This window comes from Argopecten irradians, chromosome 6 (genome assembly GCF_041381155.1).
Source record: "Argopecten irradians isolate NY chromosome 6, Ai_NY, whole genome shotgun sequence".
NCBI classification, from domain to species: domain Eukaryota; kingdom Metazoa; phylum Mollusca; class Bivalvia; order Pectinida; family Pectinidae; genus Argopecten; species Argopecten irradians.
In genome coordinates this window covers 16,807,783-16,831,479 of record NC_091139.1, presented here as the reverse complement: position 1 = coordinate 16,831,479, position 23,697 = coordinate 16,807,783, and the positions used below count along the sequence as shown (strand labels likewise).

General features: G+C 34.3%; 1 protein-coding gene and 1 long non-coding RNA gene across 5 annotated transcripts; one reads left to right on the top strand and one right to left on the bottom strand.

Moving 5' to 3' along the window:
* Positions 1-23,697, bottom strand: LOC138325162 (DIS3-like exonuclease 1). 4 transcript variants are annotated; one of them, XM_069270640.1, is made up of 23 exons: positions 23,644-23,697; positions 22,854-23,017; positions 19,846-19,979; positions 17,386-17,537; positions 16,685-16,766; positions 16,271-16,415; positions 15,394-15,523; positions 14,811-14,962; positions 13,989-14,110; positions 13,195-13,452; positions 12,632-12,780; positions 12,060-12,251; positions 11,825-11,927; positions 11,615-11,709; positions 10,843-10,999; positions 6,938-7,033; positions 6,365-6,517; positions 5,370-5,519; positions 4,854-4,961; positions 3,933-4,075; positions 3,258-3,429; positions 2,341-2,469; positions 1-1,938 (listed from the first exon to the last, which is right to left on the bottom strand). In XM_069270640.1, exons 2-23 carry the CDS (start codon positions 23,011-23,013, stop codon positions 1,780-1,782), a joined length of 3,141 nt encoding a protein of 1,046 aa, XP_069126741.1. In that variant the 5' UTR covers positions 23,014-23,017; positions 23,644-23,697; the 3' UTR covers positions 1-1,779. The 4 variants fall into 4 exon arrangements, with proteins under 4 accessions (XP_069126741.1, XP_069126738.1, XP_069126740.1 ...); XM_069270637.1 differs by having other exon boundaries at positions 23,387-23,675; XM_069270639.1 differs by having other exon boundaries at positions 23,610-23,658.
* LOC138325164 (uncharacterized) lies at positions 7,228-8,988 on the top strand. The gene is made up of 2 exons (XR_011208735.1): positions 7,228-7,766; positions 8,891-8,988. It is a non-coding gene; the product is annotated as an uncharacterized lncRNA (long non-coding RNA).

Sequence of the window (23,697 nt, the reverse complement as noted above, 5' to 3'; positions counted from 1 at the left end):
TCGGACTGGATGTTTTATTGGACAAAGCCAATTCATTAGACAAATGCCCTTGACCTACGTACCGGTAGTCAAGAAAACCACAATTAAATTTGATTAAGCACTTAAACATTTAAAATACAAACAATGTACTTTCTTGGTATTTATAATACAAATGTACATACTACAAATAATTTATTTCAACAATATAAATACATTTTTTGGTAATGCAAATTCATTGAAAATTGCTTGGAACTTTGTAATTATATTATCGTTACCATGTACAATGATATATACATATTGTTAGCAATAAATTTTATTATGCCCTTTTGATTTGTATATTTAAAAATAAATTAATAAATACCAAATTCATTTGTAAGTGAAAATATATGTATTTTACAATTAAAATTACTTGCTGCAAAACCAATTCATAATGTGCATTAAACAATAAATAATCTAGTCACAAAAATCGTTCGCTTTAAAGATGCTCCACCGCTGACTAATGGTATTTTCCTCTATCGAAAACAGGAGCAGACAATAAAGTATTTTTCTTCAGTTGCAAAAGTTACTTATTTTCCACCATTACCACCATTGCACCAATTCAAAAGTAAAATAAATAATTCTATATTATTTTTTGTTTTTATTAGACACATACACACGATTAAACACAAATTATTGTTAAAATGATGAGTATTGTTTATGATCTGTCGGCAGTGGAGCATCTTTAATGAAAATACAGATTTTACAAGAATACCAGCAAGAAAGAATTTACAAGTTAAAAAATATGAAAAAAGTACCAGTACTTTCAGTGAAATTCATTTACATGGACCAAATAATAGTTGAAGAACTATTTGAAGAAGTTAAAAATTTAACTACATTATAAGCACTTTTTTAGGTCTAAAAACCCTGATAATCCATTATAAATAGTTAGGGGTCACACAGACAGCCCTTGTAAAAGTAATTAAATTAACATTCTTTATGGGTAAATTCTTCCCAAACAGTCAATTTTAATATCATGTTTGTAGAATAACTTGTATACCACATTGACAACCATTTCATTTATACTTGTTTGTATGTAACTCTGGTCAATACTAGCCGTAAATACCACTTGGCTAGAGAAAACATCTTAAGCTCAACCATGGCCAGTTGCGCATCAGATTAATCCAGACGTCCCAAGTTCGATCTCTAGTACAGGCATTGATTAAATGTATTATAAATCCTGCAGTCTGTTACATTGACACCCATATAAGGACTCGGGGAAGATACACAGCCATGTCCCACAAGCGTCGATATTAACCCCTTATACTTCAGGAAGAGTTCTTTCATGGAGGGGGAGTATGTAACCCTGGTCAATACTAGCCGCAAAATACATCTTGGCTTAGGGAACATCTATTTAGCTGGATCTGTTGAGCGTTAGACTATTAATCTAGAGGTCTCGAGTTAATCTTTGGCAGATATAGTGAATTAATATTTATTATTAAATTGTATGCTCTGTTACATTCACTTATATCGACCAGGGTTACATGTTACAGTGCCATTCTGTTTGAAATGCCAAGTATCTTACATCATTTACCAAACACCAGGCAGTATAAAGCCAATAGCCCATGCCTTGTAATCGTACACACATGTACCTATTCTATGTCGGAGAAGTTGTTGTAGCATACACAAAACAAACTGCAAATTCACCGGCTGTTTGATATACAGCTGGTGAACCATCAAATGGCTCTCAAAGTCTGGTTCAAATGAAGGTGGGTCGGACGGTATGAAGTTGTTTTGTTTCATGTTTCACAGTTAATACTTTTCTCAACACTTGATAGCCATTTCCCTAAAGGACTGAAACAAATCATACATATTGTTGTCTTTAGAAGATTGTCCGTATTCCCTTTTCAGCGCCTCAAAGTTTTCTCCAAGGTCAACACTTGACCTATGGCCTTTCTTCTCTTCTGCTGCTTCAGAAACTTCCTAGGAAATATATAAGACATCATGTAAGAGTACAACTAGAAATGTGTAAGACAAATACCCTCATCTCCCTATGTATCTGTACCAGCTGGACATGGTAATAATATAGTTAACCAATTTCATGACGGGGTATAATAGCTGGTTCTTTTTGCAGGAATGACGTTTTTGTGATTTCGGGGGCTCCAAATCAACATGGCTTGCTCTCTTGTCTGTGTTTATACAGGCAGTATTAAACATATTGGTAAAAGACTACATATTTACTTTAAGAAATGAAAGGACTTTAATGTTATGAACTGAAGATAAAATGTCTAGGGTTCTAGGTTCTTGAAAAGCTGGGTTTTTTCTTAACAGAACTTAGCATTTGTGATATTATGTGAAGTTGAATTATTTTATATTTAGACTGACCTTGATGATTGCTGCCTTCTGTTCTTTTACCAGATTGTTTGTTGATGTGGACATATGTGGTTGGTTGTCGACTAGCTCCAGTCTCACACTGGACGAGTGCGCCCAGGAGTTATTCAGTGTTATCTTCACCTAAAATACAGAACAAGTGTACATTCATAAGCGATGGAGTCACCTACCTAATCATGTGAATTTTCGATGTTTTTGGAAGATTTTAATGAAATAGAAAAGTTAGGTTTCATACAGAAAAATTCATCACAACCAACATACAGTCAGCAAATACCTGTTGTATGATACCTGGTACTCTATCTCGTCACCCACATGTGAAGAGCTGGAAGTAGATTTTTAAACACTTTTTGTGCATGCTTTTGTAAATGTGAACCAATTCTCTGTGAAGTCTATGTGGTTGATGTAGAAAAATCATTACTAAACTTGTCATAGCTGTACAAATTTTGCTATACATGTATAATGACCACTGACAAAACAGTACACAACATTAGCATGCTTCAATGCAGGCTATCATAAGTGGTTAATGTGTTCTATAAGAAGTTATAGGCTTTCCTTACTGTTTTGAAATGGGTAATTTTGTCAAATTTGGAAATTTGTTTAAATAAGAAACAATTTTCGTTGAAGTTGGGGCCAATTAACAGCTCCAAAAAACAGTCAGAGATTTTATTATTTCCCGTTTTTATGTTGTTTTGAAGCAATAAAAGTATTCTATTTTTGCACATTTGATAGTTATCTACCTTGAGAGAAAGTATAAATGTGACGTCATTATTTTATTAGCAAAATTCATGTTGTTTTGTCTGAAAAATATGCTGCTACGATCGCAAATACATGACGTCACAACCAATACCTGCAAGGGCAGATAACTCTTTAATATGTAAAGACAGAATACATTGTAGTGTGTACTTACTTACTGTAATGTGATCCAACAGTCTATAGCTCTGGGTACCAAACATAGTGTGAACTGTCATGGTGTGGTCAGTCTTGGTGATACTGCCCCCTGTCCACTCTAACTGACCACGTGCCTGGACATAGGCCACCTGACCCTCCTTGCTCTTCAAGTACACTGGACCCTTCATACCATACCTGTTGATAAAATCAATATTGAGTAACAGATAATTTCTACACCTATGACACTCATTATAATGGTCAGCTAAGTAAGACATCCATAACAAGAAGAATAAACTCACAATGATTTCAGATTATAGAATTACTTTATATCGCATGTCACTCATAATAACACTGGAAAACACTGGTTATGAGCAAGATTCTGCAAAGCACAAAGCATTTAGGTGTCTAGAGTGGATCTTTCAAATTAATTTCATGGATTATGTGATGGTTTATTATGACAGCATTTATTTTCAATACCAGGTTAGGAATGCAAACAAAATGGCAATCATCACTGGATCTAGGCCTGGTAATAATGCGCCTCACAGTTGAACACCACTAATTACGGCTACAATCTTCCCTATCCAAAATATACATGGTTCATCATGTACAATAAGATATTGGCTTTAACAAGGAAAGTTTAAATGTTTCACTTGACCTCATTACATGCAGGTAGAGCGAATGAAATATACACCACTCACCGAGGAACTAGAACAAATATTCCATTGGCTCGGAGTTGGAAGATAACTGCATCCACTGTACAGCATTCATCATCAGAGTTACGCCCCTTGAAGAAAAGGTACTGAAATAGTTCCTGTGAGTCTCGCTGAGCATTCTGGGAAGCCTGAAAACAAGAAATGACCAAAAGTATATAATTTAATCAGCTTCACAATAAAATATGAGTTCTATATGTATACTGTAGTAAGTGGTTAGAGAATATCTAAGATTGTCTTAAATTTATTGATACAGTATTTTAATCAAGAGCAGATTTGAAGTGCCAATCATTGAACTATTAACTGTTCAAAAGACAATCTCCGATATTCTTCATAGTGATGAAAACAAATATTAACTAGAAACAGACAACCATCAGAATGGGCCCCGCCCCCAATAAGTTAACTCCAGTAAATGTGATGCACTAGCTGCCGTTTTGGGTTTTGCACAGAAATCATTTTCATCAAACATATGGCCCAGAACACCCACAAATACCTTTGAAATCATGCAATCGTTAAACTTAACCTCTTTAGGGGACATAGTGGCTATCACAAATTTCTTGGAAAAAAATCTCCCCCCCCCTCCTCCATTTGCAAATACATATACAGCTAATATCATGTGTGATTTCAAAACAATAAGCCTCAAGGTTTTTGAACTTGTGGATACCATGGAGCTCTCACACTTCCGATGTGAGGCCCATATTACACCCAAATCAGCAGATCATGTACTTGAATATGGATATAGACAATTAAGTTTTCTTTTATCAAGAGTATATCTATATACCAACTGTAACTACAAAATGTAGAGCTAGTATGTAGACAAACAATTTTTTAAAATATTTATATGAAAAATACTGATGTCTATGGTTAGCAATGTGTTTTTTGCACCCGGATTATTTGTTTGAGATTTACCCTATGTTGATGGTTGATATGCTCTGACAGCTCATCCAGGTCCTTGTTGCTAGGCAGACCTATAGAATTGGTTGACTTGCTGACAGCAGCCATTAACTGTCGGTGTACCTGTTGTTATAAGTACAAAACATACTGATTAGCAATATGGTTGTTACATTTTGTATTTTAAGTATAGAGAAAGGAGAAGTTGAAAAGTAATTTTTGAAAATATCAAAAACATAACTACAATACATATACCAACGCAGCAAACTAAGATTTTCAGTAGAAGTTACTTATAACATATGTGTGTGTGATGCCAAGTGAAGGTAAATTATCAAATTGAGCAACAAATCATGTCGCATTGATCATAAATGAACATGTAATAATATTTATTTCAAATCAACTTTACCGGTAATTTCCTACATAATTTACTTTAACATATATGGACATGCAGAACAATGTGAAAGTATATATCAAAAAGACACTAAACAATACACATTTCCAACCTTTTTGTTTTTCAATATGAAAGACACTTACCACAACATCAGCATATCTCCTGATCGGGGATGTAAAGTGAGTATACAGGTCTAGGGCCAGGCCGTAATGGAAGTACTGATCCCGCGGCAAAGAGCCCGTGGAGAAATAGGCAGCATTAGACATGGCCATGGTAGCTAGAGAACGCAGCAGCTGTAACATCATCACACAGTAGGTATAGACACACAGAATAAAACATGACATGTCGAAAATCTCTACCCATTCACCCCTAAAAATTCATAATGAAATCTTCCAGCATTTGAATTAGAAAAGTTTAAATGTGTTTTCAGGGGTGAATTAGTTTAAGTTTTAGATTAAGATGCTTAATATAGCCTTTATAGAAATATCTATATTATAATGACGCTTAAATCATCCTCCGTCAAATTTCATCTGAACAGAGACCAAAGGATCAACTGTTTTATCAGTGAGTAGCACATGTGATTCTTAGCTTTCTATGTTTAAATGCATATATGAGGAGAAAATGATGGAGAGTCATTTTAAGGACTTTGGCATTTATTTGGACTAGAGAGCCAGGTGTTTCAGACGAGTGTCTCCTGTTACAACAATGGGACTTTTCATATACCCCATGATACTTGATAACCTTTTTTTGGGACTGTTGTTTCTATTGGTAATGGAATGATACTAGAAGATGATATCCAACACTATGTAATTTCAGTAGGAAAATTGTAAAGGGTTACATTCATCATCACTGGAGATACTAATCCGCACAAACGTTATCAGGTATCGATTGCTATGTGAATTAGTCCCATTAGGGCAGTTATGTAGCATTGACTTCTAATGCCACAAGAAGGTAGCATATTTCTGAAAGAGATCAAGATGTTTGCTGAAAACTTTTCAAAATGCTTCATTTCTCTAAGAATACTTTGTTGTGTATCTTTCCAAATTGACATCAATAGAGAAATTATAATATTCATATCTAAAAGAACTTCACAAATCCACAAACTTTGATATCTGATTAATTTGTAATATTTCCTTACCTTATTCACGACAGGGTCGTTAGGATCGTCACACCTGTCCAGTGACTCAGCCAGAGCCTTACTTGAGTCTGTATGCACTTTATAGTTCTTTGCACTTGCACAAGTGAGCAGGTTCTCAAACTTGTCCATTCGTGGTAAGGGATGATGTCTTAACTACATAAAAACATTAATAAAAATCTTTTCAGAGTTGCACAACAATTACTTGAATGGCAGCACATGACTCACTTAATGTAATAGTTTTCCCCCAATATTCAATGTACAGATTCAACTGAAGTGCTATTACAGCAATTTAGTACAAAGCTGAACAAAGAAACAAATTGGCAGAAATAAGGTCTAATATAGATTGTTTTCCTACCCATAATTTTAAAACAATGTTCAATAACTTCAGTCTGTATTTGCATATTACATCTATCCGCCCTAGGTAGGTATTGATTGTAACGTCATGTCTTTATGAGTGTAACATCATACTTTTCAGGGAAAATGATGAGTTTCGTTTGCAAAATGATGATGTCATAATAGAAATCTACCTGAAAAGGAAGGTAACTTGGTAGTGTGCAAAGATAAAATACTTACCAATGCTGAGTTCGGAAATGCCTCTGCAATTTTTTTGGCCACCCAATGATTTGCAAAGATCATACATTCTGCTATTGTTTCATGGACTTCCAGATGCTGAAATTTTCAAAAATAAAATATATCTTTACTAGTTTCTCACTATTAAATTGGAATGCATATAAAACAAAGACAAAATCAATATAATATATATTTGATTATTCAATATAATTAATTGATATAATTGATTCTATCAGGCAGTGATTCCCTCCTCTAACGCAGATTCTCAAAATAGTAAAGGTATTCTCATACATGTAACGTCACCGTACCACATTTGGTACATATTTGACATATTTTTTGCGATATTTTTAATATGCATTCCTTGTGATTCAATGTTTGTCAGTTTCTGACAAGGACTGCCTCTGGGGTGTACGTCCACAATAAAAAAAATTATCGTCGTAACTGCAAGCTAAAAATAGACCGGTTTTATTCCTCACTACGTCACTTCCGGTTTTGATACAGCGAGCGGACCCCTTTTGGTACACGGGACGTTTTGCTTTGAGATTCTCGATTTATATGCTGAAATTTTAATTTATGCACTTTGATGGAAAGGTATGGTATTCATTCATCATTCTGTGTGACTGTCTTTGATATTTACCGACGATTATTTAAAAAGTACCGCCATTCAAAACACTACCTAATCTGGCGAGTCATTTCCCGTATTTTTCAGTGAAATTGAAAGACGGTTTGGTGTTACAATTGAAATATGAGGAATATCCACTACACTTCTTCATATAAACTGATTTAAAATAGAACATACCTGTTTCAGAATATTCTGCAATCTATAATCCCGGTAAATACCAATTTTCAAAACTTTTTAAAATATGTTATCAAAACGAAACAAGCACCTGCTCATTTGCATATAAAATTTGAAATAACATGCCTAAACAGTCCATATTATAACTAGGCCTATACTATAGATCTATCCAGTATCCATTCTCCAAATGAAGCATTAGAAATAAAGCAAATAGAACATAATTATAAGATATGGTATCTGGTTTTATAAGATTTTATTAATTGTACCATGTAGTGTACATTACATATTGTGAAAAAAGAGCTTGTTCAGAACTGTTTGTATGTAAAATGTATATAACCTTATAATGTGCATGTATTTAATTTGATAAGACTTCATTTAGCCCTCAATACACAGCTAATGCATAATAGTACATACTTGCTGAAAATCTTGTTATGCAACTGTATCATGAGGTTGAGAACTTGTTAATAAATGTTATTTATATGAAAAATTAAACAAAATCATAGATAGATACATGTAGGTATATTGGGTAATTAAAAATGTTTTTATGTATTATGTATGTATGATATTTAGAAATAATTTTATAAATTACAATACAAAATGAATTTATACACTCTTCTGTTTTAATTTTTTACAACTCAATTTTGTTATAATCTTCCATTTTTTATTTTAAAAGGTTTGCATTACAAAACATTACATATTTAAATTTTCCCATATTAATTTATTAAGAGGATTCAAATACATGTGATTCATGTATAATTATTTTATAGCATATATAGATATTTTTATGGTAAAACAAATACCATTCTATTCAATTACTGGGTATATAAATCACCAATGACTAGATATCCTTCCTTCTGTTAACTTATTATATGTAATTAATTATCTACATGTAAATCATTTTTACCCGGGAGTTTATCTGTAAAATGGTAAAATTATACAGGGAATGATATATATAAATATATCCTGTCCATTTTTACTGGAAGACCACAAATAAGAGGTTAAGAAAAGTCCTCATAATGGTCATGTCAATGCAATAATATTGTATTTTTACCTGTACATAGTGCATTTTGTTCCCTATAGAACAAAGATACCCTATAATCAATAGCTCTGTACCTGGTATAATTTTTCATGTCTAATTTTCTATTTTGTTTATGTTGCAGGTATGGAAACCCCCATAATATAAGAAGAATTTCTTGAGGCTACACATACCTTTTCTATATGTAAAAACCAGACAGTATTAAATGCATGGAAACCATAATTTTTTTTTTTTTATTTCCTGAGTTTATCATCTGTTACAAAATTTCTTTTGTTCATTGGAAAACTGCAGCATTCAGCATTTAGCACAATAATTTTGGAACATATTGCCATATGCAAATCTATATGAAGACGTGAATGTCTCAGAAAATGGTTTTACTGTGAAATTAAGTATGATTTTTAAGAAAAAAGATCTAGTTTATAACTGGAATTGCCCTAATTATGCTTGTTAATTTTCAGTAAATACATTACAGCACTCATTAATATATCAATTTGTTCTTTCTTTAAAGTTATAATACTGGGAATTACAATATAGAGTATGCATGGTAATAGTATAGGTACAGGCAATATATACCTGGTACATGTACATTTATACTTGTAGGTACTAGGTAATACATGCAGGTACACTGTATAATTGCATATTAAGTTCATTAGTGGATAAAAATGGATGCAATAGGGCCTAAGGAGGTAGTACAGTTTCATTTAAACACAACAATACTGAACACACAATTACAATTCTTACAATATCTTCTTACAAGTTACAGATGAAAATAAATGTATCCACATTTGTTCAATTCAGGATCACTTGCAATTGGAATATGAATTATCTATACATGTATGTGTATACATGGCCTCACATTGATATTAGTTTTGATGCTATGCACTGACCATATTTTGGTTGGTATATCAATATTGATTCCTAAACACAGTTTTCAGAAATGCAGAATTTGTCATACCTGTTTAAGAATTTTTATATCTATATATTATATTTTATAACATTGCAACTTTAAATCAAGAATACAACTACCTTTTTAATGTAAATAGAAAAGATGGAGAGAGAGAATAAATGAAATATTTGTGAGCAATGTCTTCTATATAATGAAAGATCTAGGATGTACATGTAAGTTCAATGTTATATTTTTTCCATGACTGCATGTGACATTAAATCCCCATGGTGATTCTCAACACTGATCCAGTTTATTGCTGTTTTTGTGTAATGAACTCTATTAACAATGAAATAGTATTTGCCTGCAAATCTGGATTAAGTCATTTTATGATTTTGAGGAACCACTTTAAAAAAATCTACTGAGATACTGCTTACATTAAGTTACATGTATCTGTACTGAGTACATTACATGTCATTGTCTTTGGGAAATGTCAATGGTCTGTTGTTTGATTATCTCATTTTATTTAAGACAAAAATTCATATGGTGTACATGTAGGTTATCTTACAATCTTAATGATTAATAGACAGAAAGTAATAATTGACACCAACACATAATACATATCCTTGCTATAAATCCGGATCTCATTAAACCCCCAACTGAGCACCTGGCCTGGTAGATCGTTTTAGTCAGCAACGTTGAGGCATGCGCATTGGTAGTAAAAACAAAAATGGCAAAGCGGGATTTTTGAATTGCGGTGTTACACTAAGAAAAGTGGCGTATCTGCGCTAATAAAAGAGGTATCGTTATGAAAATGATATCCGAAGAATTTTAGTGATATAGAGATTTATTTAATGCGTTTACTTTAGATGAAAACGGATAACAATGTAGCATAAAATAGCCGTCGAATGGCTCAACGGCACTCACTGCTAACATTTACGGCCATTTCGCCCATTTCGATGTAGGCGTATAGGAATATAATCTAGACGATCGAAGTCAAATTTGAGCTTAAATTGTCATTTTATACTTGTATTTTCATATCACAATAGTATAAATATCAAAACACAGTAACTAGGATTTTAGAGGGGAAAACCCTAATTTTGTACCAAAAGGGGTCGTGTACCAAATGGGGTACGGTGACGTTACATGAGTTTTAATTGTATACTTTGTGTTCCTTTCAGTACAAGATCTACCTGTTTAGGCGTGAGATCCTCTACACTATTAGTCTCTGTCAGCTGTATCTGGACTTCTGTACTTTCCAGCTCCAATGCCCCACCCCTCACACGCCTAGCTTTCAGGTGTCGTGCGACCTCCATCAGTCGACAGACAGCAGTTCGCAACTCGGACACCCTGTAAATTATCAAAGTACATATTGTAACCATGCCATCACTTAGGTTTATGTACAAAAATATCTGAGTTTCCTCTGGTGTAGAAAATAGTCTTTACCAAAGGGTAGATACATATCACTATAAGCTAACTGATAGATGTTTGATATGGGAACCAATTACCAATCATGATTCTGTCAAAATGTCACAATGGTATCAAGGTCAGAGGAGACATGGGATACTACAGAAATCCAAACTTGAAGAGGACCATCTGCAAATCAGCGCTTGACCTTTCACACTGAAGAATTAATTAGACAAGGTATATGAATTGCTCCCATTATTCACATTTGTCACTGGTTATAGCCGCAAGAGATTTCTCTGTCAATCGCTTTGGCATATCTCTGTCAATCCCTTGGGTATGGTAGATTGCACATGATAGTCATTTGAACCAGATATAGGGACAACACAATTTTACATGATCTCAGAAATTTGTCTGATGTAATCATGGTGCACATTGTCAATCAATCTATAATTAAGTGTAGTCAGTGAAAACCAATGGTCAGTTGACTGGACACAAGTCAGTTAAAAAGTCCTGCATCTGTTGAAGGTAAAATGTAAATTATTGAAATATTTCACTAACTTTTCTTTGATGTCACTTTCAGGAAGACACTGAAGTTCAGGTACATTTTTAACAATATTGTCTTCTGGCATCCCATCAGACATGGCTTGAGCTATCTGTAAAACAATATCTTAAATTCATCAATCATATAGATACATATATATGTAATTAAAAGTAAATAAACATAAATAAATAAGTGATCAGTCTATAACGTATGATTATAGTCCTTACCTCGTAGAATAATTTGTAGGATGAACGTATGATAGTCTTTCCATACCAAACATGTACAGGTTTGCAAGAAGAATCCAGCTCCCAAATCACACTTACTGCATACCTGACCAAGGTGAAAATGTAAAAATTTCACATATTAGCATACAATATTGATAAACATGAAATATTCTTTGTGTAAAAACTTTCCTTGCTTTCATGCTGTGAAACTCTGTATCATAGGTAAAATAACACTCACCTGTCTACCCCGCTAATTAACGAGCACAGGTTTGCACTAAGTATGCCAGGTAACATGTCATATCTACGGTCAGCGAGATAGACAGTGGTTGATCGACTTTTTCCCTCCTGGTCAGTCAGCGTACCAGGCTTGACAAAGTGGGTTACATCTGCAATGTGGACTCCGAGCTCTGTGTTACCATTATCTAAAGTTCTGTAATAGTAATAAAACACGCTATGTATCGTCATTGGTAGATCATGATATGCAACATAATATAGCATGACTATAGTGTACAATACAAATAATTATTGCAGGTCATTTCTGTTTCCATTTTCATGATTTCATAGTTAATTGTTGCAATCAAAATACATCATGTGTAAATCAAATACTCTTGAGTTGATTCCAAAATTTCAACTGATAGAAATAAATATTTTTCTTTCTGAGTTTAAATTGATAAGTTTTTGACACACAAAAAATAACCAGAGCTACATTTAAATGATAGATCCAGTTTGGCTGAAAATACAATATGATGTTTATTTCAGCAAAGAAAACTTTCTGTATAACGTGTCTTTATAACCTATGACCCCCTGTACCTGACAGAAAGTGTGTCATCCACATCCTCACATCCTTTAGGATCGATGCTGAACACCAGATGAGAGTTACGTAAGTCTCGTCGTTTGAGTACTTCTTCATCCTCTACAGTCCAGGGTTCTTCTTCTGTGTCTGTCGGCAACTCTTTCATCTATATAACAACCAATGTTTTATCATCTAATGTCATTTTAGTAATGTTAAACTTTGACATTGTTCTAGAGTACCAAAGTATAGGTATGCTACAAAAATCAGTTTATTGCCTTGATGAATGGACTGCTGTGGTCGAATGTTTAAGGTGTTCCAATGAATTATCATAACTCTCAGTTGCAAGGTCAAAACCCACATGGAGGCAGTTGTTTGTACTGACTGAAGGTTGGTGATTTTCCTCATGATACTCTGGTTTTCCTTCATCTTTTAAAGCTGGCATGTCCTTAAATGACCCTGGCTACCAATAGGATTTTAAACAAAATAAACCAAACTTCATTGATCAAAATCGCATAGAATTTAATCTTTTGAAAAAAAAATCTTTCTTAAAATTTTCTCGATCATATCATACATGACCTACCTGAGCATCAGAAAATGTCGACATCTGTATGTTATTCTCTATAAGTATAGCTGCCACTTCTGTTTCCAATTCACCTATTCTTCCGAGGGCTCGGACAAAGTGACCGTTGGGATACTGGGAGTCTGAGTCCCAGGAGTCGATCCTGACGACGATTCGGTGATCCTTCAGTGTCTCAACCTGGCGAGTGCTGATTCTTATTTTAGGGATCCGATAGTCCCAGGGAATCACTAGTACCTTTCCTCCTTTCAGTCCTGTCTCCTGTGGGAATAGTTAGGTTCTTTGATTTAATATATGTGATTGTCATTATGTATCTTTAACTCATTCCCCCAGAAATGTTATAATGGACTGGTCTAGTCTTTTGAGATAGAAGAGCGTAAATATGTCTTTAGGGGTGAACTTATCTCACTTCCTCGTGCAAAACTGATTTTTCAGCAAAAATGTTTTATTTCCTGTGTGAATCACAACAAGTTTGTTATACCAGAAAGTTAATTCTGTCAGCTGGTTTTATTCCTGTGACAGGAGGTCATTTCGGGATATATAAGTCTCAGTCATTTACCATGCAGTATTATTTTGTAGAATAAAACTTTCAATGAAATAATTTAATAACAGCGCAATTCTTTAAAACAAAATATGAAGTTATCATAGTGTTTAATTCTGTTCATACTTAAAACTTGTTCTTTTTCCACCTTTCCAAATGGTTACTTTAATAATAAGATACTGTCAGATTTACCAGTTTTTTTGAACTGTACAAGCATTAACAAAAATAGTTTTCTCTTTCGCATCTGCATTTGTACCTCATCCTGTGAGAATGTAGCCACATATTCTCTCCAAGCCCGCTGTGAAATAGCCACAATTCGGCCGGTTGGCATCACCGACGTTACTTCTCCACCATCATCATCGCTACTTTCCTTGGTATCTGTAGTCAAATCAGATCATTTCATCTTCATAGTAGGCAATAATTTCTTTAAATAAATAGAGTTGTATAGAAATCTCACATATATAATCCATATGAACTCTGAACAATGAACTAAAGCATGAAATGTATAGTTAAACTGATCAAAATGTAGGACCAAGGGAGATAACTCCATCTAATATTCCTCTCTGACATCTGATATTGCAATGTGTCCTTGGCAGCAGCTTGTACTTATATGTAATTCTTTCCCAAGCCTACAATTTTGCATGATATTGGAATTATTCCCACCATGGCCCACCACTGTGTCTGTAGTAACAGTTTGTACATACTTGTTCCCCTCACCCTGATGATATTGGATCTGCCACGCCACTGTGACCGTGACTTGTACATACCTGTTCCTCCCTCCCTGATGATGTTGGACCTGCCACCCCACTTTGACTTTAAATTGTACACATGTTCCCCCTCCCTGTTGATGTTGGATCTGCCACCCAACTTTGACTTTAAATTGTACATACCTGTTTCTCCCTCCTTGATGACGTTGGATCAACCATGCGACTTTGACTGTAACTTGTACATACCTGTTCCCCCTCCCTGATGATGTTGGATCTGCCACCCCACTTTAACTGTAAATTGTACATACCTGTTTCTCCTTCCCTGATGACGTTTGATCGGCCACCTCAGTGTGACTATAAATTGTACATACCTGTTCCCCCCTCCCTGATGATGTTGGATCGACCCCGCCACTGTGACCGTGGTAACAGCTCCACCACTACTAAGTCTCCGTGGACTGCACGGTTCCGACTGGACATTCCATGGATGAGGATATCCGATTCCCCTTCCTCTTTCTGATCCTGCCTAATACAAGCCAGAGAAACATAAATTGTATACTGTACTAAAATGCAAAATGTTACTAATTGCCTTAATGTTAAGCATAAGCAACATGTTGTTTTGAAAAAAAAAATAATAAAAAAATTGTGGATGTAGCAATGAAAATAATTTCTAAGAGTGCAATAAATCCAGTGTCAGTGACTTTGATAAACATTCTGTACCAAGTTGGTTTTTTTAAGATTACCAATATGTGTATTAAGCTTGTCGATTCAAATATATTTAAAAATTAAATTGATGATGTAAAATAAATACTGTTTAACACAAATGCAAAGGGAATCTTTACTTAATCTTTTTTCTAAAAGAATGCATGATAGAATCATCTGATATTTACCATGTGCTTTGACGTTTACTATGAGTTTTGACATGTGTTATCTAGAGCTTATCAACTCTATCCTTACCTCCTACGATGGACGAAAGCTTCTTGTGATGCATTACTTTTGTTGACGTTTAGGAATCCCTGAGTATACAGTCCTGACTTCAGCCCGGCCTCAATCACATCAGAGGGTTGGTACCCAACATAATCTTTGTCTGTAACCATAAATCTATGTGTATCACCCTGTAAAACTATCCTTAAATACCCAGACATTTCAGTTCCCAAGTTTAAATACTGTAAATACATCTATACCTATTATATCTTTCATTTTATAGTGCATAAATTCTTTCACTGATTTTGTTTTATCTATGTTGGAAGCCATTTTATTATACTTGCACACATTACAGTAAGTTCAAAGTGTCCATCTGTTTATCTATATAAATAATTGAAATACTATTAGTTCACCAGTTTATTGTTATGTCACTGTATTGAACTAAAGCACAGCACTGAGGTCATCATGAGCCATGTTGGTGAACTTACAGCTTTTGAGTGGAAAGTTGAACACATATTACCTGTAATAGGAGATCCCTGGGCAAACATGGCTGATCTGAGTCCAGTTTCATAAACTTTCCTTAACTTAACGAAATCTCTTAACTTAATTCGTGTAAATTAGTAAAACTTATTTGAAATGTAGCACCAAGGGAGAAAACTCTATCTAACATCCTCTCTGACCTCCGATTTTGCAATGTATCCATGGCAGCAGTTTTTACTTACATTTACCCATAGTAAAGCATTTATTTTAAGATTCTTTTGCTTACTTCTGTAATGTTTGTTTATGGGGAATTTTAAGCATGGAAATTCCTTCAGTATTAAAGGAATGTTCATCAGACTAGTGCCAGATCGACTATGTTTGCCTGGGGAACTCCTATTTTCAATTAGCCATTGTATCTTGTAATACTCACCCCTGGTCTTGGCCTCCAATGAAGCTGTGATAGAATATACTAAGTCTGTTATACTGGGTAAGATCATCTTCCAGAAAGTATCCAGGTAATCCTGTAGTGTCATCACAAACACATTCACCTGGAGATTCCCGTACTCTGCTATCACCTGTTAAATCATTTATGTAAATAAGTAACCAATTACACAGCTCACATTTCACCCTTCTGTAACAATGCTGTCCTTATCTATAGTAAAACATAACCAGAAACAAACTTCCAAGGTTCAGTAGGTTTCCCTATACAACTCCAGGTACTCAAATGCATTACCAAACTGTTTTCAATTCAACATCCAAAACAGTTTTTTACCACCAAACAGTCAAAAGTTAATGACAGGCATAAAAAACGTCTTCTGGCATATCCTAATTTAAATTATAATACCTGTTTGTCCTGAGTGACCATGACGATAGGCATCTGTCCTGCCAAATGATTGTAGAACCAATCTGCTGCTTTATAGGTACTCCTGTAACATAAATAATTGTCTTAAAGGTTTAAGGTCTCATTTAAACTAGTGATATTGTGTATGACTATATATCACTTCATAGGTGTAGTTAAATATAACTTACATGATAAAAAGTGTCTATACATCAGCCTTAACCTTAGATATTACTGCTGACCCGTAGATTGTTGTACTTGTGTTGTTTGTAAATTTTGGCAAAATATGCAAAATATTGTACATTTCAGTTTTGCAAGTCCACAGGGTTCAGTACATATAACCATGCCATTATGTTTACAAGTGTTTGATTGGATTTGACTTTACAAAGGCATACACATCAAGTCCTTTAAGACTAATTCAGTAGAATACTACACTCTATATGAGGACTGTAGATTTTGCTCGGGAACCAGATGTAAAGTTTATTTGAATCTATTACAGGAGTTATATGAAAGGAACTTATAAAGAATGTAAATATATATTCTGGTGTCCCTGAGTCAAGTAATTATTTTCATCAAGTATTCTTGTGAAATTTTCATATTCAAAATGTTCCCCCACCCCCTAACCTGTAGAGTTAAACTCCCTTTGACAACATAAAGCTGGATTTTTGTATCGTACACAGTTGTAGAATGAAGCATGCCAGACATACCTGCTTTGCCACATTGCCAAGTTTTCCCCTGGTAACCTTTCACAGCAGGAAAACTTCTGGAATTCATTATGAAATATCACTGAAGCTTTGCGCTTGTCCCTAACTAGGTTCTTTAGTCGGTTGTGTAATCGTCGGTTACCTTCATGCTGTACCTATAAAAAAAAAAAATTGAACTACAACTGTAAAGCCAATTATATAAGCAATTGATATAACTATTACTCCACTCCCACCCAATCCCCCCCCATTTTTTTTTTTGTTTCCTTGGTAACTGTCATTGAAGTATGTGATGAGTCAAATTATAAACCATAATAGTGATCAGCTGGTTACCATGGCAAACACAATTGGGAATTTGTTTGAATGCCTCTTCTGCTAGTATTTGGAAGTATCAAACAGAATATATATAACTAAATCACGATAAGTCTCTAAATTCATATTTTACAGGCCAACTAGGTCCATAATAAGTTACTCTTTTTCTCCTTACATTTTCATACAATAGAAATTGAAGTAAATTAAGAAAACAAAATTAACTTATATATATATTTAGTTTAAAGATGCTGCATCTCTAACAAAGCATAAACGATACTCATCGTTTGAACAATAACTGATGATAAATTGTGTATATATGTGTCTAATATTTTACACAAATATACATAAAAAATGATTTGTTTTGCTTTTGATGTATGCACAATTAGTACTTCATTTCATGTAGGGCATAGCACTATGGATTTTTTTTGGAACGAAATTGATTATTTTAAATATTTTTATTTTGAAGTAAAATATGAAACTGAAATTTGCTATTGGTGGTAGTGGTGTAAAACAAGTAACTTTTGTAACTAAAGAAAAATAATAGTTTGTCTGGTCTTGTGTTTGATAGATGTGTTTGCATCTTTAAGTAAAATAAAAAAGTTTATGTCTTTGTGTAAAAAATAGTGTTGTTCAAATTTACTTCCTGAGGAAGTTCCAAGGTTATAATGCAATATGTATATACTGCATTATAACCTATAAATTGTAACAGAGTTCAGAATTTATAACAAATTTAATCACTGCCTCTGCCAGGGATCAAAATCAGGACCTCTGGATTACTATGGTCTGACCTTCAACCAATCAAGCTAAAGAGAAGTTTTCTTTCTTTAGTTGAGCGATATATTGCGGCTAGTATATTGACCACACTGGTAACCCCAAATGTGTTAATCTTGTCGAAAGTTGTTAAAATAACGACAGCATTGTTAATTTTAACAAGTTTCGGCAGAATTAGCATTTGTGCTTTTTTATTCAGTTTTTGTCCTTAAAATTAATAGTTTTTCTCCAGAATTCCAATTCGATCACTAAAATTAACACTTTCTGCTGTAAAATTAAGAGTTTTTCTGACTGCCGTCGGTACCATGACAGCCGAATAACAAACCAAAGAGGTTATCAGTCCCAATTACCCACCTATGTTTTCTGACAAAATACAAAAAGTGTTGGTATCGACCGTGACCTATCAACTGATGTCGCGGCTCAGAAGCTACCGTGATAGGTGAGTGAACCGATACAGCAATTAAACAATTGAAATATGTAATCTCGGCTATGATTGGTTAGGATAGCTCTGTGGGCTTGGCTACGATACGAAGAACAATCTTTCACAAGAGAATAAATTTAGAAAATAGCAACAGCATACAACACTGCCACATCTTTTTAATCGGTATTATCAAACCTATCTATATAAGTCTCAGTCACAAAATTCTTTTCCACAGTAAATAAATTCACACATATCCACATTTCTCCCAACAGATTAAGAAGAAATGAATCTTTAATTTGTACTGTAATGTAAAGTTGTAACTGCGTAAAGTCGTAAGTTAGCTGTGGGTTTTTCTGTAATCCATGTCTCATTAGTCAAAATATGTATATTCCGCTACATTAAATCCGGAGACTAAAATTAAAACCTGGATGAAACAACGTAGCTCTGAACGACGAACAGAGGACTTCTGACAGATGGTCTTCGTCAGAGCTACGATATGCCTTTCCATTGACCGTAGTGTTACAATGCGTGACGTGTGTCATGAAATTTTTTAACAAAATTTTTTACCTGCTAACTGTTTCATTTTGTCACGGTTTCCGGTAAATCAAACATGATGGTGTATTTGAAAACAAACATGTGTGGAACCTTTCATTTGCCTTGGATTTTGCCAGTTATAGTTGACGGACGATTCGAAACATTATAATCGACAGATTTGTTATCTGAAAATTGATTATAGTTATTTAGGTATTTGTATCAGCAGTGCAGCAACGGAGTGTGGAGCAAGATAACATATGCTCCGCCATAGCCAATGAGAGGCCCTTGCCTATTACTTATGGGGTTGGTACCTCACAGCATCATCAATCTGCTGTGTGACCTACTGTCCCAGCGAGCGAGCTATTACATCAGCGACATCCCCAACACTTGTTGTATTTTGTCAGTAAATTCCAGGGTTACATACTTACACTATGGGCAACTGTCTGTAGGAACACAATGCCTGTGAGCTGAGGTATCTCCAACACCTCCAGGTATTCTCGTGCTACTTGGCAGTCAGGAACGAGATAATGGGTCACATCCGCAGGAAGTAAACCAATTTCATCTAAGAAAAATTAATATATAAAATAAAATGCTCATTACATACACTAGACATATATATGTATGTAAGACTTGGACCCATTTCCAAAAACATTCTTCATAGCAAAAGAGTTACAGAAAAGTTCCTTAACTCTCTTCTTTTCCTTATTTTTTGTTTTGCTTTCCGATGAGGAATTTATTTCCTGGCATCAGGATCATAATACAAACTTAAGTCCAAAACTGTCTTAAAGTGTACACGGAATGGTTTGGCATATATGGCTTGATAAACGCGTTATTGGATACAATTTAGAAAGGAGAAAGTTCGAGCTTCATAGCGGTTACGGTATTAGAGATAATGCGACTATTCCCTAGAACACACCTGAAGCCCCAAGCCATTGACCCCGATTCGGGACCCCTGACCTGTGACGTCACGAGGACAACGGGCCCTACTCTACTCGCATAAGATAGAGTGGCGATTTTCGGTGTCTGCCATCTAATAAAAACTATCTGTTGGTAAATATCGATTTTAAATACACAAATACCAGTGTTCATGTCCGATACCTAATTAATATTATCCTCAATCACAGATATGAGTTTAGAATACGCTTGAAAACAGGGATTTATACCATGCATATATTGATGTACCTCTCGTAGATAAATGAACATCTCTGTGCGATTACTGCATAATTATACGCAATAAAATGTACATAATAATCCACGTACGTTGTAGAAACCACATATACATCATTATTATACCAAGGATTATCCAAAACCCGTCTCGTGTCGTTGAATGTCTACTTGTCAAACTCGCTTTATAAATTTCTGACTTTTTCATATAACCTAGGCCTGTCAATACGAATTATGATGGTATGATTCTAAACAGACTTTTTTTGCATATATGTAAATGCATCTTTTAACTGCGTTATAACTGAAATCGATCCATTTTTTTTAACGAAACACATTCAGCTTTCATATAATACAGCATATCCGACGACTTGTTGATAGTTTGCTCAAGTTCAATCATTAGTGTCTTTAATTGAAAAATAAATCATGCACGGGTCAGACGAAAAAAACGAGATTGAAGATGTCTATGTCTTATCCGAATATCTAGTATCAAAATCAAAATACTTCCGAATTGCCAATGTCGTGCTGCGTAAATCTCTATACCTGTATACTGCAGTAACTAAAACGCGTGGTCAACCGAGACTAATGAGGGGGCTAACCAGATTACGTAAGAAAGGTGTTTAGTGACCTGTCACGCGTTGTTGATTAGCTCTCGTCAGGTGTCAAAAGTAAGATCACAGGTAAGTTAGCGATGGACCATCATGTAATTGTTGTATAATGTCATATTTGTTTACACTTATAAATCCTTGGTTTACAGTAAAATATACCGTCCGTACATAACATGTAACAAGTGTATCAATCACTAGATGTATATATTTCAGTAAGACTCATGCATATACATTTGTCTTGTATATATGTTTCTGGTTACATGTATCATATATTTAATAATTTCCTATTATTTTGACTGTTTTTAGTACAACAAAACTGTCAAAACATGTCCCACAATATACATTGATACATGTATTTAATTGTTTCGAAAGGGGTGATTCAATTAAGAGACCAACTGTCATATGTGACCTATTTTTCAGTCTCCTTTGGAAGGTCTCTTAAAACAATTTTGACTGTATATGTATTGTAATAACAGAAACTACAAAATTATTTACATATGGCATGTCGAGAAAGAACAATGCAAATATAATGCCCAATGTCAGAATTTTGATATTTCTGATAGTTGCTATATTTCGGATATGCAATTCTTAGTGAATTTGGTCAATATCGATCATTATTGAATACCAATAATGATAATCTATATGACAAAAAATGTACCGTTGAAGATTGTTAAAATAACACATGTCGGTATACAGGTACTTGTAGCTTCAAAAGGAAGAGAGACTTTTTACAGCTATATATGAATTATATATCATAAATTCAATCTCTCAAGTGGTTTCCTTTTTTAATATTGTTTAACCCCCCCCCCCCCCCCCAATTTATGTCTATGATATTTACGTGTATTGAACTATGATATACATTTCACACATTTTCTATTCGTCATGCTGATTCTTGAAATCCATAGGCCTAGTGAATTTTATTTATACAGAAACATATTCAAATGGATAATTATATGGCCATCATTTTTCGAATTCGTCTGTTAGATCACATAATGCAAATTGAATATTCTCGAGGTCTGTTAATTTAGTAAGCTGTTAAAACAGACATAAGATTTCTAGTTAAAAGTTTGTATACAAGCTTGAGGTCCACCTGGCATATACCAGAACATATATAACTTATACATGTTTCCTCTAATCTACTTATGTATTAAGCCTGATTTCAGTTGCAATATTTCCTATTTTATACATAATTAAAACGTCATCTTAACCGTATACTGTATATATATTTGTAAAATTCTCGTAACCCCATTTCAGGAATACATATATGTCCACCTTTGTGCTATAACCACTACCAAACACCTCACTGCCGTTGTCCCCGTGACGTCACATCCGGTTATTCCCCAAATCAGCGTGAGCGGCCGATTCCCTGATTAGCAGTCGATATACAGGTAAAAATCGAGCACTTCGGAGGGCGGTATCTCGGTACTGAAATGGCCGATTTTGATGCGGTTTTCAACATTCTTGTCAGGAGATCAAAGAGAATAACATGTCTAAATATTATTTTCCGTTCCGTGTACACTTTAAGTTTAGACTTAGCCAATCAAAGATGGCGTTACAAAAAGTTATGTATCATGGAGCCAGGAGTCTCCTCAAGTTAAGGAATGTTTGTACAATTTTGAGTAAAAAGTGTATGCTTTTAATTTTACCATTACTTATACAGTACCTACCATTATTTGTCTGACAGCCAGCCAGACACAAGGCACTCTGACAGGGTATAGTCTCACGGCGATACACTTCCCTCACAACCAATAAATTCCTCCCTTGAACATTTTTTAGACGCAGGTATTTGTTTGTTTTGTCCAATTCATTTTCTCGACTTCGGTTCATTTTCCTAAAAAAAATTAACATACATATTTTGTAAAGGGAGTTTTTCTAGAATATATTGCTATGTCAATGAATCTGATACAATGAATTTGAATATGAATATGCAGCATACAGTAGATCAGTTAGTTATGCACAAAATACTTTAGTTGAATGTATAACAATTTACTTATAAGTACTAAGAAAGCTACATGTAGTAAGATCTAATGTGTTTTACTTAATATCATAAGTTCACATACAAAATCATAGAAATGTCCTACAAAAAGAAACATCGATATCTACCCCCTCCCTAAACTACCACCATTCTTAAAATCATCTCCAATTATTTTTCATCCTTTTCACTAAAAATGTCTACATAGAGAATGCCTGAAGCGCTTACCGGATAGATTGATCAGGTACGATTGTAACGTTCAGCACCTCATTACGATTAGTTAACCTACTTCAATCTGTGACAGTCTATGGAAAATGAGGAAGTCATTTGATGTCTGTCTCACCTAGATAAGATCTCTTTGCAAAACATTTAATGACTACATTCCTACTGATATAAATAAAATATATAGCGAAATACTTTGTATAAAATGCATGTATATCAATATTCACACCAATTTACTATGATTTGTTTACTCTGCAGAGCACCTGTATCATTCCCGCAAAAAACAAAAAATTCAGACGACAACTTCCGGTGTAGCC